Source organism: Erpetoichthys calabaricus, chromosome 12, assembly GCF_900747795.2.
Source record: "Erpetoichthys calabaricus chromosome 12, fErpCal1.3, whole genome shotgun sequence".
Classification (NCBI taxonomy): domain Eukaryota; kingdom Metazoa; phylum Chordata; class Cladistia; order Polypteriformes; family Polypteridae; genus Erpetoichthys; species Erpetoichthys calabaricus.
Window position 1 is genome coordinate 52571548 of NC_041405.2, and position 18675 is coordinate 52590222.

Sequence of the window (18675 nt, forward strand, 5' to 3'; positions counted from 1 at the left end):
CATGGCACATTAAAAATGAAGACATGTCCGGGAAAATGAGGACGGTTGGCAGCAATAGACAGGGGCTGTCTCTGTACTGTGAAATGGACGAAAGCCAGACTGAAATTGTTCAAACAAATGATTGTCAGTGAGGTAAGACTGAACCTGCGCAGCAACAGTTTTTTTCAAGTGTTTTTAGAGAAAAGCCAAGCAAAATGACACCTTTTATTGGCTAACTAAAAATAAAAGGTGTCATTTTGCTTGGCTTTTCTCTACATTCATAATGGCTAATACGGTACAACACCCTAGTACTTCAAGTGTTTTTGAAAGGAAAGGCATATTTGAGTTTGGATGATAATTATTTAAGTTGCAGGGATCTGCACCAGATTTCTTGAGAATAGGAATTATCACTTGTTTTACGAGACAAAGGAACAAGACCAGAGATAAGGAAAGAATGTATAATGTTAGCTAATAGAGAGGAAAGAGAAGATAAACAGGATTTAACCAAATAAATAGTTTATACTAACCCATATAAAATAACATTTCAATATCCTCTAATGAAGGAAATTCAACAGTAATTATGTTGTTAGATGTAAGAAAAGTCTTTGACACCATTGACCACTATATTCCATTTCATGGACTGAAAAATTATGTTGGGCTCTCAAGCACTGTCCTTTCACGGCTTAATCCATATTTATCAAATTTATTTCAGCATGTACAAAAGTAATTGTACTCGGAAGTTAAATATGGTGTCCTGCTGGGCTCAGTACTCAGACTTTTAACGGTTTTCACTTTACATGCTTTCATTGGAAACTATCACAGAACATAACTTTCATTTTATATGCAGACAATGTCCAGCTACACCTTTCTTTTAGACCAAATAATGTCTCTCCGATAGTGTCCTTAATTTACCGTGTCAGTGAATTTATACACACATTTGTATCACACATTACAAACTAAAACCTGTTTTTTAAAACTAATAAATATTGCAAAAGTAGGAGGTTTTCAAAATTTTGGGGATACCGAGAAATTAATTCATACATTTATTTCTAGTATTGCAATGCATTATTCACAGGCTGTTCAAACTATTGTAGAACTGTCCCATAGGAAGGTCTCCTCACATTATGAATGGAGCTGTCATACTCAGGCAGTGGCTGTTGCTGTGGCTCCTTCCGATGGTTTCTGATGTCACTCCTTTCAGTGAACATATTATGAGACTCAGGTTAAGGCACTCTCTGGGTGCCTTGTCTGTTTCAGCGTGTGCTCCAGCCACAATGAGTGATGTCTCAGTGAGGGAAACATTTTCTTCACAACTATGAATGGCAGTTGATGGGTGCCTGCAAGGTGACACTCCTCTGGTCATGGGTGACTTCAATGTGACCACTGTCACTAACAGGGCTGGCTATGAGGATTATGTCGATTCCCATGGGTCTGTCTACCACGTTGAAAGTCGCTCCATGCTCCTTGACTTTGCAAAACGTCAGGGGCTGTGGATCACTGGATCCTAGATCCATTGTCCTGAGCCACTTCGTTGGACTTGGTACTCCAATACTGATGGTGCAATGAAGGAGATCAATCCTTGTGGGCAGACACTGGAGGCCATTACAGAACTGTAGGGTGTACAGAAATGCCCAGTTTGTGAATTCTGACTATAGACTTGTTGCTACTCTGAAGATCCTGCTTAGGTCCAGTAAGCTACCACCTACGAGGAGCAATGAAGCTGGACCTGGCCAGACTGCAAGATCAGGCAGTTTCTAATGAGTATGCAAGCAGTTTGCGAGAGGAACTTGCAGACTTGGGTGCAACTGCTGATCCTAAGGTGATGTTGGAGACCTTCCGTGAGAAAACCCTGAAGGTTGCTGAGGGTTGTGTTGGTGTTTCCAGTGTTCCCAATAGGAGATGTTTCACAGGGTACCCTACATATCATTGAGAGGAGTCACAGTACACAGCTTGATGGCAACTCTTGTCTGTACGAGGAACTGAGAAGGACTGCAAGGGCTTGGAGGGCAGATAAGGAGTTGTTTGTTAGGGGACTCGTGAGCAAGTGACACACCATCTATGACTTAGCGATCCACGTCCTGCTTACAGAGAAATCAAAGCATTACACACATCTGATTCTGTTCTTCAGAGAGTCACAATCAGGGTGGATGATGGAACAGTCCTTACAGATGACAATGCAGTTGTGACTCGCTGGGCTGGATACTTTGAGCAGCTGTTTAAAGCTGATACTCTGGCTAAGGCTTTGGACATCTCTGGGTCCAATTAACTGTGAACCACCCATTCTCACAGAGATTACACAGGTGGTGAACCAGCTGAGGGTAGGGATAGGTTGCAGGGATTTGTGGTATCCAGAATGAACTTCTCCAGGCTGGTGGTAAGGCTGTCTTCCTGGCATTGCAAGCAGTCTTTGCTTCCATTTGGGAAACGGGCGTCATCCCAACGGACTGAAAAACGGGACTTATTGTCTCTGTCTGGAAAAGAAGGGTGATAGCCTGGATTGAGGCAACTACATGGGGATAACACTGTTCTCGGTGCCAGGTAAGGTCCTCAAAAGGACCGGTGGTCACTTGCTCCCTTACCAGCGATCAAAGCAGTCTGGTTTTACTCCTAAGAAGTCTACCATCCTGGCACTGAGGGTTCTCATCAAGTGCAAACTCGAATATTAGTAGAGTTTCTTTGCAGCCTTTGTTGATTGTTGTCAAGCATTAGACTCAGTTGATCGAGCTGCCCTGTGGGGCATCCAGAGACTTTGTTGGATCCTCATGAAGGTCCTGGATATCATGGCTAGCCTGTACACTGGTGCTGTGAGTGCTGCGCAGAGTGGAGGGAAAGCATCTGGGTTTTTCCCAGGTGATTCTGGGGTTCATCAGGTATGTTCTTGCTCCTACGATGTTCAATGCTTGTATGGACTGGGTATTGGGCAGGGTCATGGGGCCATGGGATCTGCTGGTGAAGAAAGATTCACTTACCTTGACTTTGTCGAAGATGATGCGATATTCGCAAAGTCAATAGAGGCTCTGATTAGGGTTCTTGAGAAACTGAGCGAGGAGTCTGGGTGTCTTAGCTTGCGAGTGTCCTGGATAAAAACCAAGATCCAGGCCTCTGCTGAACTCTTAAGCACAGCCACCAGTAGTGTGCCTATCTGCAGTGAGAATGTCAACCACATCAAGAGGTTTACTTCAGCAGTGACATTAATGTCTCTGGTGACCTTTTCTGTGAAGTCAGTAGACAGATGGTGAGAGCATGGGGTGTCATGAGGTCACTGTAAAGGGGTGTGTGGTGCTCCCAATGTCTCTGCAAAAGGACAAGGGTCCAAGTCTTTAAAGTCCTTGTGCTTCCTGTTTTGCTATACGGTTGTAAGACATGGATGTTATCCAGTGACATGAGACAAAGACTGGACTCTTTCGGTACAGTGTCTCTTCAGAGAATCCTTGGGCACTGCTGGTTTGACTTTGTGTCTTACTAGCGGTTGCTCATGGAGTTCCGAATGGGGCACTTTACTTGCATTGTAAGGAAGTGTCAGTTACGGTACTATTGCCATGTGGCATGATTCCCGGAGGGTTATCCGGCTTGCAAGATCTTCATTGTTGAGGATCTGTGCAGCTGAACCAGGCTAAGGGGATGCCCACGTAACACCTGGCTGCGGCAGATAGATGGTCATTTCTGGAGGAAGGGACTCGACCACATGTCTGCCTGGGGGGTTGCGAACTGGGATGCCAAGCTTTTTTTTTTTCCATGTGGTGGGTGTGGCAACACGCTGTACCAGCACATACTCCCCAACCTAACCTGACCTATGTGGAGCTTTCAGTTAATTTAAAATCTTTCTGCAAGAAGCATTGTAAGAACTAGAAAGTATGAAGACATAACTCCTATTCTTAAGTCTTTGCACTGGCTTCTAGTTAGGCTTAGGGCTGATTTCACAATTCTCCGTCTTAAATACAAATCCTTAAATGGATAAGGCACTTCTTACATATCTGAAATTATCGTTACCTATAAACCAAAACATGCATTAAGCTCTCAATATGCCATCTTACTAAAGATTCAAAGGATTAAAAGCATAATAGTAGAAGGTCAAGCTTTTAGTTACAGGGCCTGAAAGCTAAGACACAATCTGCCTGCTTGTACAAGAGATGCCCCCTTCTGTCTGAGCTTTTAAATCCAAGCTGAAGACTCACTATTTTAGTCTACCACTACACTGATTAGAGCTGTCGATTAGCTGTGCCATACTGCATCTCTGCTTGTTGGTCATTTGTACAAAAAATAAGTAATACAATAATTACAAACTGTTACTAAACCTCATCTGTTCTGTTTCTCTTCTTGGTGTCCTGTTGTGTCATTTGGTGCCACTGCTCAAAGTTCAGGCTGCTTTTCTGTTGTTGTTGATTCTAACTCTTCCAGATGTCTTTCCATCAACAACATTTATTTCTATAGTACATTTTCATACAAAAAATGTAGCTCAAAGTGCTTTACATAATGAAGAAAAATAAAAGACAAAGTAAGAATTAAAATAAGACAACATTAATTAGCATAGAATAAGAGTAAGGTCCGATGGCCAGGGAGGACAGAAAAACAACCAGTTAACAACCAAAGAACCAGTTAGTGGCAGCAAATCTTGTGCACAGCAGAAATAAAGTCTACACACCCTCGCCAACATTGCAGATTTGTGTAATAAATCCCGTCAGAACCCATTCCACTTTCATTGCAAAATTGCAATCTATACAAGATGAAAACAAAATCAGAAACGGTTTATTGAAAAAAGGAAAGAAAAAAAAATCCTACAAAAACTTGGTGGGATTAGAGTGCACCGCACCCCATAAACTAATACTTAGCTGAAGCACCTTTGGATCTCTGCGGTGGGTTGGCACCCTGCCCGGGATTGGTTCCTGCCTTGTGCCCTGTGTTGGCTGGGATTGGCTCCAGCAGACCCCCGTGACCCTGTGTTCGGATTCAGCGGGTTGGAAAATGGATGGATGGATGGATGGATGGATGGATGGACCTTTGGATCTTCTTACAGCACTCAGTCTTTTTGTGTAAGAGTCTATCAAGTGGCACATCCGGACTTGATCATTTTTGCCCACTCCTCCTTACAAAAAAAAAAAAAAAAAGGTTCAGATCTGTCAAATTAGTAGGGCGGGGGTGTCAAACTCCATACCTGGAGGGCCACAGTGGCTGCAGGTCTCCATTCCAACCCTTTTCCTAATCAGTTTTCACTGCTAATTAACCTCCCTCCCCTTTCATCTTAATAGCCCTGTTTTTAAGGATTCAGTCCTCTGAATGGATTCCTTTCTTCATGAAATGGCAGCCAAACAGAAATGAGATATGAAACGAGCCAACAGATTACCAGCTAAACTGACATTTCAAACTCCAACCAATTTCACTCCAACCAGTCTCTTAAGGAGAAGCCAATTCTCTGTGTTAATTAAACTCGTTATTTAATTCCATGGCTTGTTGCTGCTCTTATTCTGCCACAGCAGACATTTCCAAAACTGTTGATTTTTCTATTTTTTCTAAGAACATTGTCACAATGTTTTGGTGACCTGAGAGTTCGACCTTGCCGAGACCATCACCTTTATTTTCAGAAATTGTGTGATTGGCACAGCTGGCCATGATCCGGCTTATTTTGTATTTCATTATTGTTTGGCTGCTAATTAAAGAAAAAGAGAAAACTAAGGGGCCTGAGTTATGCTAATTAAAAACTAAGGCAAAAGAAGATAATTAGCAGCAAAAACTGGTCACTAATGAAGAAGATGGTTAGAATGAAAACCTGCAGCCACTGCGGCCCTCCAGGATCGGAGCCCGCCACCTGTGTAGTAGGGCATCTAACTGCAATTTTGCAATCAATGCAGAACAAGTTCTGACAAGGCTTATCCTGCCTTCATGTGTTTTATCACACACAAATCTGTGAGTATGTAGGCTTTGTATAACCACTGTATATACATTCAGGTAAGCAGACGTGCGTTTTCTATTAAATAACAGAAAGCTAACAGAAATCCTGCCGTCATGACTGCTGTGTTAAGGGTGATCCGACAGGCTAGTAAGAGTTTCACTGTACTCTTTTTATATGACAATACCACTATGAGCCATGGGCTACTATGGCCTATGAATGTATCTTAAATTTCGATGAGACAAGAATGCCCTTTGCAATCCATCACTGGTCATATTTTGAAACAGAACACACGTGTCTAGGGAATCCATTCCCGGGAATCCCGCATTTCATTCCCGGGAATCCCGGGTGCCTGGGGATGACACTGTGCATGGGCTTCTCATATGTGAATGGTTTTAGAGCGAGCGACACTTTTGTTGAATAAAACTACTGCAATATGTTGATACCAATAAAAGACTAACCTTAACTACAAGCAGTTCATGCTGTCATATAAGTACATGTATCTAGTTAGTTGCGGTAATAAGAGCGTAGAAAGCACAACGTCCAGGCAAGAGCGCACCTTTGTGCAGAGTACGCCAGCCGCTGAGAAAGCACGCTCTGCCTCCACTGAAGTAGGCGGCACAGTCATCAGATACTGATACACTTGTTCTAAACATCGCCCATGCTTGCCATTGCTCAAACACTACCATTTCAGCTTTTACTGATGTATCCAGTTTCTTGTCATCATTCTGTGATGGCAAGTTTCTTAGCACAGATAATGCGGATGCAACAGACTGACGCATTGCAATTTCAAGTTGCTGTTCAAAGCTGTCAACAGCACAGACCTCAATGAACTATGCCCTGTCCCAGCATTCGTGAGCCGCAGAATGCAGACACCTCCCAGTCCACTGTGCTCAGTCTTAGTGGGAGCCGGGAGATTGACTGCTGCTGGTCTGTTGTTGAATTAAGTAATGAGCAACACACTACACCGTGGGCCAAAAAAACATGCCACTTATTATTTTCAACTATAACTCTTATTTCTTGATCGATTTTTACACACTATATATGCAAGCTTGGACCAGGGATGCCTCTGACTGGAGCTTTTGTTTCCCTTTCCTCCATTTTCAACTGGTTATAGTTCAAAAATTAACTAATGGATAGATACTACTGGGTCCCATTTATGTTTATCAGTTTTAAAATACTTTGTTTTACTGTGTTATTTGTAAATGAAAACATATACCTTTAAACCAGGGTTGGGCATCATTCATCCTGGATGGCTATAGTGGATTCAGGTATGTTTATTCACTAAATTGTTTAATATGTGGTTCATGGATGCCTATTATATTAATAACCTAATTACATTCATTTTTGCTTATTTTTAAGTGTTGAAAATAACTTGCAATATAAATGCATAATATTTAGTAAAAACTACTTTTTTTATACTTCTATAGATTATTACAGTAGCACTGGGTGGGATATCAGTCTGCTGCAGGGTATACTCACTCAAAGTCGATACAGAGTAAGTAATTCAGAGTATGGGAGGAGTATTTGAACTTCATGTCCAGACATTGGGGGGCATTGCACATATTTCTATAGTGAATAATCCAGGATTCTAACAATTTCATATAGACCTATGAGTAAGCTATACTAATCACTTAAAAATTTAATATGTTATATTAGTGCAAGGTTTGCTATTTTTACATGTATCAAAACTAAACTTTTACCACCAACTCCTTATTTATGAATATTCCACATTTCCATTTTGCCTAAAGGTAAACTATAACAGTCTGCAGATAATAAAAATGTAATTTGTGCAGCTTTGATAAAAGAAAATAGTTTTGTCAAACTAAGTTATGTGTATTCTATTTCTTTAATGTCACAAGAGGTATACATGAGTTGGTAGCAAATGCTTTCCATTATCTGACCAACATTCATCCTACACAAGGGGTGCGAGTAATCATTTGTATGCCACATTGTGTTCTTATTTCTGAAAATGCTGGAACCGAACATACACTAAACCACAGAGCAACAAGGTAATACCACTTTATTCTACAAATTATTCAGAAAGGTTAAATAAGGAAACTAAACTAAATCTATTTTAGCTCTTTTAATATACTCTCAAAGAGGAGGAAGCTCCTCTATTAAAAAAAGGTCACATGTCAAGAAGTCTAATCTCATATTTTCCACATTGTAAGGGAACTGTCTTCTACAGGATTACCACAGAGGTTGTCACATAAAGCAACAGTAATGAAAAAAATTTGGACTTTTACAGCAAGCACTACTTTCTCAGAATTTCTGGGTATACTTCATGAATTTAAATTAATACAATAATTTACATTATGAACTCTATCACTCCAATGTAACAGTGTTAAGGAGTTGGAGCATGTTTTAAAAGAAATAGGTATACAGAAGAAATTAACTGTCCACAGGATACTATTCTACCTCATACCTGACTGATTTAGAACCATCAGTCAATCTAGTCTGCATTTTGGGATGCATGAGTAACTCATACAGACACAGGGAAAACGTGTAAACACAATTAAATGAACAGTGAAAGTGTAAGAATTTCAACCTAAGTTTCCAAGTCAACAAAGTTTAATACTGAGACACCAAAGTGCCTTTAATTAGATTTTCAGTGGAATTTTCAAAAGTATATCAAGCTAATACTTACCATTAAGATGCCCTTTTGTATCATTTTGTTGTGCAAACAGTTACAGATATTTTCCTGCCATAAGATAATGAGGTTCAATAGCCACATTTCAGTGAATTTCTACTAAACTTGGAGTAAATTTAAACAATATGCACAGATTTATATAAAAAGAGATTTGTTGCATATTATTATACATTTTTGTTCATGTGTATTTTAAGTGTGCGCATGTCTTTTGATTTTACATTATTATTTCAAAAGAACTTTACAATAAGTTTTCTTCACAAATCCATGTACGGCTTGACTCCCACCTACACTTATTAAGAGGGATGCGGTTTTATTTGTTTAAAAATGCATGCCTATCTTCTGTGTATTTTTGTGTGATGTCATGCACTTTTCAGTAAGTATCTACCTGTCATTTGATGATTTTTGTGTGGACTAAATAAATCTATGAGCATTTGCATGACTGCTCCACTGTGTGTTTTTCATACTTTCTTGCTCAATTTTTGTTGTAAGGATATAAACCTTGTTTTCATTATTAAAATCTACAGTGTTACTACAAATCTTATACATTATTAGTAATAGTATCATTAGAATTTTTAGCATTTTTGGTATTTTTAAGTATTCTTTTTTTTTTTTACTTAATCCTATCTTGTGACTGTTCATAACAATTAATATGTACTAAAACCTATAGCAACTAGTTGGTCACTGTCATTGGGTGTAACAGCATGTGCTGGGCATGCTCTGCAGATTGGCATGTCAGAGGACAAGGACTACAAAGAGTTTGATCTTAGCATCATTTTGGAAGGCAAGATTGGAGTTGACCTTGTCTCACTTGCACCTTTTGACTTTGATCAACTCATGTAAATATGAAATTCCTTTAAAACACTTATTATCCATTTACAAACCATAACGTTTGTTAAAAATAAAAAAAATCTGCTTAACTTCTGTAATCAGTGTTCACACTTAAAAATATTTTAGTCAGCAATAGGAAGAAGTTCTGTTGTTTTTCTAGACTATCAATTAATGTCACTATGCTCACCTCTAGATCATCTTAGGTAATGCTGGGAAAGAGACCTCTCTGCCAAGGTCTCAAGAAAGGAACAAACTATTATTCATGCCATTCTTTCTTCATCAGTCTATGCAACCACTTCAGTGATGCAGAGGGTTTTTGGCAGTGGACCAAAACTAGACATTTTTTGCTTATAATGTGTAATCAGCAGATTGGTGTATAACTTGCCAATCACTAGGTGATTGTATGATTAAAAAAATATGCTGCACTCATGTATACCGCACTTCCTGGCTTTTCTTTAAGTGGGTAAAAAAAATTAAAAATAGTGTAACAACTGGCCACCGGTTAAGAGTATGTGAGCTGGTTGTGCATGTAACAGGAATGTTAAAAGTCTCCACTAATTAATAATAATAATTCATTACATTTATATAGCGCTTTTCTCAATACTCAAAGCGCTATCCACACAGGGAGGAACCGGGAAGCGAACCCACAATCTTAAACAGTCTCCTTACTGCAAAGCAGCAGCACTACCACTGTGCCACCTGTGATAATATCCATGTTTTGTAATAAGAGTGACTTGAGTACGAATGTGAATGGTACAATGTGTTTTGATGTGTGGAAGCTCTTTAAAGCAGTGGTCCTAAACTGGAGTAAACTTCCAGGGGAGCCACAAGATGACTGAAAGTAATTATAAAATATCAGCAAACTAATTAAATTACTACTAAGAATTAAACTACATGCAGGGGTGGCAAACTTGATAGTTTTATTTCTTTTTATGGGCTGCACTGTGAAAATGAATCTTTGATTTACAAATATATATGCTATATATATGATACATCTGTGGGAATGTACTTGAAGCCAATCGAACATCTCTAGAGAGACCTGAAAATAACTGTCCAACAATGGTCCCCATCCAAACTAACAGAATCTACAGTTAAGAATAGCAGAAAATTCTCACATTCAAGTGTGCAAAGCTTGTTGCATCATACCCAAGAAGACTACAGCCCATAATAGCTGCTAAAGTTCCTTCAACTTAAGTACTAAGTCTGACTGCTTTTGTCAATGAAATATTTCAATTTTTTAATTTTTAATAAATTTGAAATTTTTTTTTCTTAAATCCCATTTTGCTTGGTCATTCTGGGGTATTGAGTGTTGCAAATATCTGATCCTCTTCACAATCATTCCAAGTGAGTGCAGCCTGCATCAGCATTCAGTCATGCCTCAAAAGTCAGGTCCACACTTTTGCACAGACTGTAGCGAGATGTACTTGCAGAGCATAACTGGATGTTTGAGACAGGGCTGGATGTTGGTGACATGCAATCACAGTCTCAGTCTTTCTAATACCCAAGAGCAGTCAGCTTGTCAAGTGTGTTGCTCACAGGTCTTCTCACATTACACTGAACACGACAGTGTCAAAGAAGATTGTGAAGGAATTGGAAAAACAGACGAAATATCAAAAGGCCACTTCCATAAATGTGAAAATGGAAGGGATAATGCTAAAGTAAACAGCCTTGTTACGCAGTATTTCATGAAGGAAAATGTCTCACTAGGGTTTGTTTTGATAAGTAATGTAATTATGAAACTAAATTTTGTCAATTTTCACATATTTTGGTATTATTTGAATAAAATATGAAGGTCATTGCGTGAGAACAAGCAAAATTTCTATTTTTTTAATTGCAATTGATGGTAGTCAAGTGTTTGAATTAAAAATGTCAGCTTACCACCAGTTTTCAGAAATGGATTAGATCACCAAAACAGGGGAAGCCTTTATTCCATTTTGGGGTTACTTTAGTGCAACTCTATAATTACATCAGGGATAACATGCCAGAGTTACATCTAGTGATTAGTGGAGGCTATGCATCTGTGGGACTTACATTGGCCTTAAATGACCAGGACTCGGTGGCAGTGCTTCAGCAGTCTGTACTATCTGTGACAGTTGGATTTAAATATTTCTAGGATTGTATCCTCTCTTGTGGCCAGTAGGTTCCACTACTTCTGTCATTATCTCCTAGGCCACTTCCTCTCCTTTAGCAAAGAATTCCTAGATCCTCACAACTGCTAAGATACCTGCCCCCTCATGTCCGAAGGAGACACTTCAAATTTCCTCCCAGGTTGCTCCTCCCCTTATATACTGTATCCCTGTCTAGCGGACTCACAGGACACTCTTCTGGCTCATATAGTACACCACACACTTTTTTGCCTAATGTATGTCTGTGTCATGTGACTGGACAGTGTCTTTTGCTACCCTGTAGCCCATAATTCTGTCTGCTACCCCAGTCCTGACTTGGACTCATCATTCAGGCAGAATTCCAATTTCTCTTTTGAGAGAATAGATACATTCCTTGTGTTCATCATCATTTACAGTTGTCCTCCCTAGGGGAGAGTCTGGTAACATGCTATCTGTAGTCAACTGAGAGGATAGCTCAAACTATAACATAGGGAAGAGGTTTTATTCCCCACAATACCATGCTTTCTTATGTTAAGTAATTGAGATGGGAAAAGGTGTATGACCTTTGAAGTAGTACAATAAATGCACATAAAAAGATACAACTCCATAGAGTAGTGCACTGAACAGCAAATCACAAAATGCCCCCAAAAAATTAAAATTAGATAGCAACTGGCTCCCTCTTGTGGAACTTCATATTGGTTCATATTCTTCTGTATTTTGTGTGAGAGTAAAAATTGTGGATTTTTCATTTTGTTCTAATAGATACAATTGTATTTATTTATTTACTTCACTAGAGTTGCTTTGTTTGTTCAAGTGAGCTTAAAAACTTGCATCACACAATTGCCTATATTTAAAATTCTTACCAATAAGTACAGTACATAAGGGATTCACAACGAGTATAATGAATGTGTGTTGTGAACTACAGGAACTACTTTCAAAATGTCCCTTAACAGCAGAGTGAAGTACTAAACTTTAATTATCCATCCATCCATTGTCCAACCCGCTGAATCCGAACACAGGGTCACGGGGGGTCTGCTGGAGCCAATCCCAGCCAACACAGGGCACAAGGCAGGAACCAATCCCGGGCAGGGTGCCAACCCACCGCAGACTTTAATTATCTTCACATATTATTTCTGTATTGTTTCTTTAATGCACAAAGTAAACAGACATAAAACAAAACCAATCTGTAACCCATCTGGGCCTACCTAGCATAATTCTTACTAACTGTCTGCCCCGTGTGCTGGCTCAACTAGTCTCAATGTACTGTGCCCCAAGCACCATATATTCTATTTTCTTCCCGATTCTCTTTCTCTTAATACTATGTAAAGACATTTATCCACTGTATAGTTTAGTGTTTGCCCTCCACTCACCTCCCAACTAAATACTCAACTAACCATGGGGATCAAGGTGGCTTTACATCCCATACCACAGTCCATCAGCCATATTAAAAGTACGTACTGTACATCTACTTAAATTCTATGATTTTACATCTCAAAAAAAAAAAAAAAAAAAACAGAAGTCATCTAAACCTCACGAAATCTTAATATTTGGTAAATCTATCCTCAGGTGACAAAATATTACAATTTTATCAATATTTATTTAATAAAAAAATAAGCATATATTTAAAGGCCATATGAGAAAAAGTAAAGCATCCATGATATAGTTTTATTTTATGAACTATGAGAACCATAATAAGAATTTATTTAAATTAATTTTCTCCAGACAAAAGCCTACTCATGCCATTTACTGCAAAATTCCCTTCTCTATTATATATCATCTTTAATGAGGCTCAAGTAAATTTTTGATGGCAATGTGTCTTACAGTATCAAGACTGATTGGAAAGTTGAATAGTTAATTTTAAACATCACTTTTAAATATCAAATCCAGAAAATAAGTTCATAAACAGAAACAAAATTACATAAAATATTCTTTGAAAAGCATAGTATGTACTGTTCAGTCAGCTGTTAAAAGGAAATACTTACTGAAAGCAATTAATAGCAATGTGAAGAACCTCATCATGTAGGTGCAGTAACAGGAGAAGCTTGATCTCAGAAGATTAACTAGGATGAAACAAGTTGACTTTTCTTAGAAAGCATGGACTAGCTGAAATGTACAATGCTTATGAACTGTTAAAATCACAGTAAATAAAATGATTTTAATTCACTATGAATAGCATGATTTAAATATGAAATGCAAATACTGCGTAAAAATGTTTAATAAAAAAATAAATCTGCAACAAAAGAAAATACTTCACATAAATGTGATGTTAAATTAAAGGTGTACATTTGTGTAATGCACTTGTAAGTAAAACATATTGCTATTATTAGTGCTTAAGCAAATACACATATTAAACCCATATTATAAAAACATTCTCCTCCATTTAAAATTGTATATTATTAAGCTCCTCTGATAAAACTTCATTTAAAGTACAGCCTAATTCTGATGCAGCATAATGTTCTCTGCAGTGACAACAAATTTATTCACTATGCATAAAGTTTTAATAACTTTCCCCAGGTCAATGATTTTTATGTGCAATGACAGCAACAGGCGAACTATTTTTCACAGATTTAGACAAAACTGGAAAGAAATGGCTCAAAATGCACTGAGAAAATACACATTTTAATGAACTGATGATGAGTTTCAAGAGAAAAAAAAATTAAAGGACAGTTACAGTTTAAAAAAGGAAGAAAGTAGTAAGCTCTTCACTGTCTCGATTGCCACAACTGCATGAAGTCTTTATTTTTCTTATTTTTATGAGCTATTTGTCATTAATACTGTTTCATCTGTAGTGTTTATTCATAAGCCATTGGCTCATGACAGGTTTCAAGTAAGCACATAAGACAATTTAAAAATTCAACTCACAACAAATCAAAAAAAAAAAAAAAATGGAAAAATGAAACTTCTAAATACGTTTCTTCAAGACAAACACCTTTTCCCCCCCAATATGGAATGCTGCAGAAACTGGCAAAGCTAATCAGCCATTTTTACTTCTAGAATAATGACTTATGTAAAATAAAACATTAATAAAAAGAAATAAATACACAATGTTTAAATAAGAGAAAACCACTAGAGATTAAAACTATATATATATATATTTTCTGTATTATCTGTGCTATTATTAATGTTATTAACAGCTTAAACAGTTACAGATACAAAATAACTATAGAGCAAAATTACTGTTCAAATTCTTTATAATGTTCTGACTACACAAAAAAGGTTAAAATAACAGCATCGACATTGGTTTTACTAAGCTATTTCCAACTAAAACTACTCCGTTAGGGTTGCCTTTCTGAAGCACTGCAAAATTCCTACAAAAGGCTGCAATATGCAGTCCCATTTATTCTCAAACTGACAGCCACAATTTTTCATGCCCAGAGGGGAGTAGAAAAGTTAAGAAACTACCCTGAGAGATGTAAGTTCACCCCCAGAGGTGTTCAAACAACCTTCCAAATTGCTGACTTCCCCACCTGGAACTGAGCATCAACCATAAGACTGAAGGGATAGAGCAGGAGGGTCACAATCCACTTTCCTCGGCAGAAAGTGTGTACGTGTGCATGCATGCATATGAATGCTTAAAATCCCATTGTTACAGCTAAAGACACATTTGCATTAAAATAAAAAGTTCCTTTCCAAATGACAAACAGAGCTATTCTTTCAAAATGCAGTCTAGCACCTATGCACTAAGGTTCAATACAAAAAAGAAGCGTTTTCACACCTTATAAAATCGGCAGTAAAACCTTGAATATCCAAGTGCTTCAAAGGCTGACTTGCACTATCACAATCAACACTGAGATACAGAGCGGCCCAAAAAAACAGAATAAGCATTATGTACTGCCTGATGTACTCACTGTGACACACATCAGGGCTAGAAGCAGCTTTGTACATTTCTGTTATTTTGATGAAAAAAAACTTATAAACTAAGACTTACGTAGATCTAAAACCTGTTAATTTCACGGTTCTGTTTAAAAAAAGACCGTTTACTAGTAGGGAAGATACCATTAATATGGACTATTGTATTGTTTTATTTTGTGTCAAAAGCTTCTCTCTCCCATTTCAAATTTTGAATACTACAGTACATACAATTAAAATATAAAAGTTTCAATGGTAGGGAAGGACACTGATGCATTGATCAGCAATTTTCTCTTCCACCACCAGGGATATGATTTTGATTCCTGGAAAGCATCATTCTAAATAAAATAAAATTTTAAACTTTTAAATAAAATTTTAAGTTGACTGTTGCCAAATTCATAGACCTTTTCGCTTAAAGTTCAGTACCTTAGCCACTAGAACATCTTGTTATAATGAACGAAAACAATGAGGTTGCCTTCACCTCTCAGACAATCTTCTCAACATTCACTGGACTTCAACAAAAAACAAAAATATAATTTGAAATGCAATTCTGTAGCTCTGTGATAGGGTTAATGACATACGGACGTTTCTTTGTCATGTTTTCATTTGTTTCCCATTTTTGTCTCCATTTTGCTGAAACATTCAATGTAATATGTGTGACATGCAATGTAATATTGGACTGTGTGTCAGGTAATATGCAAACTTCATTTAAAAATAAAAGAAAGCCTTTATCTAAAAACACTCTTTAAAACCTACAAAACATCTAGGGGTTTATTCCGATTTTGATCAAGCATTTGTTTAGAACTTCGTTTGTTTTACCTTCATGTACAAGTTTCGCAATCCTTGTTCCTTAGCATTTGTTCTATTTTCCATGTCAGTTTTAGTAATCTTCAAGATAGAATGGTCAAGATCATTATGAACAATACATATTTAATATTTAATAAACAATAATATTTATCTAGAGTATTAAATACATACAAATAGTAATGTCAGCCCATTGTGTGCATATTGTTTTACACACAAACCTTCAATGACAATGAATGAATACCAACAACACACATTCATTAGATCATTCCTTAAATAAATAAAGCAAAAACAACAACACAGGAAAGATTAAGTCACAGAGTGTTTAGTGTAGAAAATTTAAGTTGTGAGGAGAAGTGATGACAGAACTTCACTCATACTTGAATGATTTACCTGGAGAAATTTCTTTAAATGGTATTAAAACATAGCCCTTGCATCGATACTGTGAAGCTAAACTGGAATTTTAAGGACAATGTAGGCTCCTGAGGAATTCATAGAGGCCTTTTGTAGATAACAGAAAAAAACAAAAGCAACATTTCAAACACTGGCCTGTCAAAGGTGCCATCTTAATAATTATTAATTGCCAAAGTTAAAAGAAAAGTAGAAATCTTAAACACTATCGCCTTACGCATTCTGTGATCAAGCTGGCCATGTGTTCTGAGAGCAAGACTGGGACACAGTAGGGGCTGGCACACTTTGTTAAATGAGTCAAATCTCAGGACTCCAACAGACTTAACAAATTGCTTTTAGTAGTACACCAAGGTCTGGGGAAAAGCTTCTTCATATTACTAGCTGTGCCAGAGAATCTGTGATGACTAACAGGTGTTAATTCAAAGGGCTATTAGAACACTTGCAAGAAAGTTCTGTAGGATTCCATCACCATTACCAGATGCAGCCACATGGCCAGAGGTTGTGGCTTTCTCATCAGACCTGCTCTGGAAACTTCTTCTAGAGAAAAAAAATACAAATTATTGCATGTTTTTCCAACTATATTGGGATATGGGACCATTTTCCTTTTTACCATTCTTTGAGAAGATCAATGAAGTCTGAAAACAAACACACCCATACACAGTCAGGTGAAAGCAAGGGCTTCAGGTTAACATGTTAATAACTAACACCATGAAACTGTTTGTGCTGGTTCATCAATTTCTCAAACCCTTGATCATAGAAGGCAAAATATGGAAATGACACATGCATCTCCATGGGGTCACCCTGTGAACTTTGAGAATTTAGCAGATGACTAAAAACCATCATCTCCTTCACATATAGCAAGGGCTCCAAAATGTGCTCATCCTAGATCTCTTGAACTGGTTAAAACAAAGGTTATATCACATCTAATAAAAAAAGAAAAGTAAGTAATGCAGCAATTTCAGTAATAGTTATATACTCTTAAACTTGCTACATCTTGAAGTTCATTACTTTTATAACATTTATTTATTTATAAATGTATGTTTCTACCATCAATTAAGAAACGTTTGATCATTATACGTATGTAACTAACAGGCAACGTAGCAATGTCTACAATACACCTAAAATGTCTTTAGACACCAAAAGTTATATCTAATGGGCTCACTTTAACACTGTCACATCAAAAATGCATTTATCAGTTGTACAAACATTCACAGAGAGTTATCCAATGGACTAATGTACACTTGAAGAGGCCTAGTGGTCAGACAGGTCTACTGCAACATAGGCTGGCTTTACAAATACCACAGGTAGGATGTGCAACAGAATGTCACAATGCATAAATTAATGCTTTAAAACATCAATTGAGGAATGGAAGCCTTAAGAATTTCCAGATAATTCCTCAAACCACTGAGCAATAACTCACAGATGTACAATTCATTTCATAACATCCAATACAATGCCTGCTGTTAACTGCTTACACTTTTGAATTCAATTTTGAGAGAGTCTAAAATACCCTTGACTGGCACATCTTCAGAGATTAATTTGGTATTAATAACCACTAGACTGGCACACAGATTTGTTAAGATCAATGTTTCAGTTTGGGCAACATTCTCGAACAATACACTTCCAGAAAAATGTTTGTCAGGGTATGGAATGTTGTGAAATGTCTGAAATATGATGACTAAAGGCAGACCTTTCATATCAATTTAAAGTTCAACTCGACAGATGTGTACAATACTTTGTAAGTAAATAATAAAAAGCTCATTTACAGACATAAAAATGTTTTATATTTACAGCACTGTTTGACTAATTATTTGTATTGTTGTGGTCCCATTTTTGTTAAATATTATTTACAGTTGCAAATTTCCTTATCAGACAGCCTTAAACATCACTAATTAAAAGATTTCTGAAAAGTTTAAAGTCTTAGTGGGCTGTCAAGGACTGAAGCTTTTACGTTTGTCACCGATTACAAGATCTAATTTATAATGGTAGAGATGATGTAAGTTTTAAAAACTGAAATTTTCCTGCAGTGGCCTCTCTCCTTAATTTAAACCAAAACATCCAATTAAAAGCAATGGGGTGGAGACTTAAACTTTTAAACTAGAAACAACTCACCTAAAAGGGTGAACAACTAATTTCTACCACTTAACATGTAAAGAAGAAAT

At 37.4% G+C, this 18675-nt stretch overlaps 1 protein-coding gene across 1 annotated transcript in view; it reads left to right on the forward strand.

Annotated features, from left to right (window-relative positions):
* The first annotated feature begins 1298 nt into the window (after positions 1–1298).
* The window catches only part of wnt11f2 (wnt 11, family member 2), a 46843-nt gene continuing 29466 nt past the window's right edge, over positions 1299–18675 (forward strand). Inside the window, exons 1-4 of the mRNA XM_051935366.1 lie at positions 1299–1408; positions 1654–1844; positions 2683–2849; positions 9240–9352. Of these exons, the coding sequence (XP_051791326.1) occupies positions 1299–1408; positions 1654–1844; positions 2683–2849; positions 9240–9352 (581 nt within the window). The remainder of the gene's footprint in view (positions 1409–1653; positions 1845–2682; positions 2850–9239; positions 9353–18675) is intronic.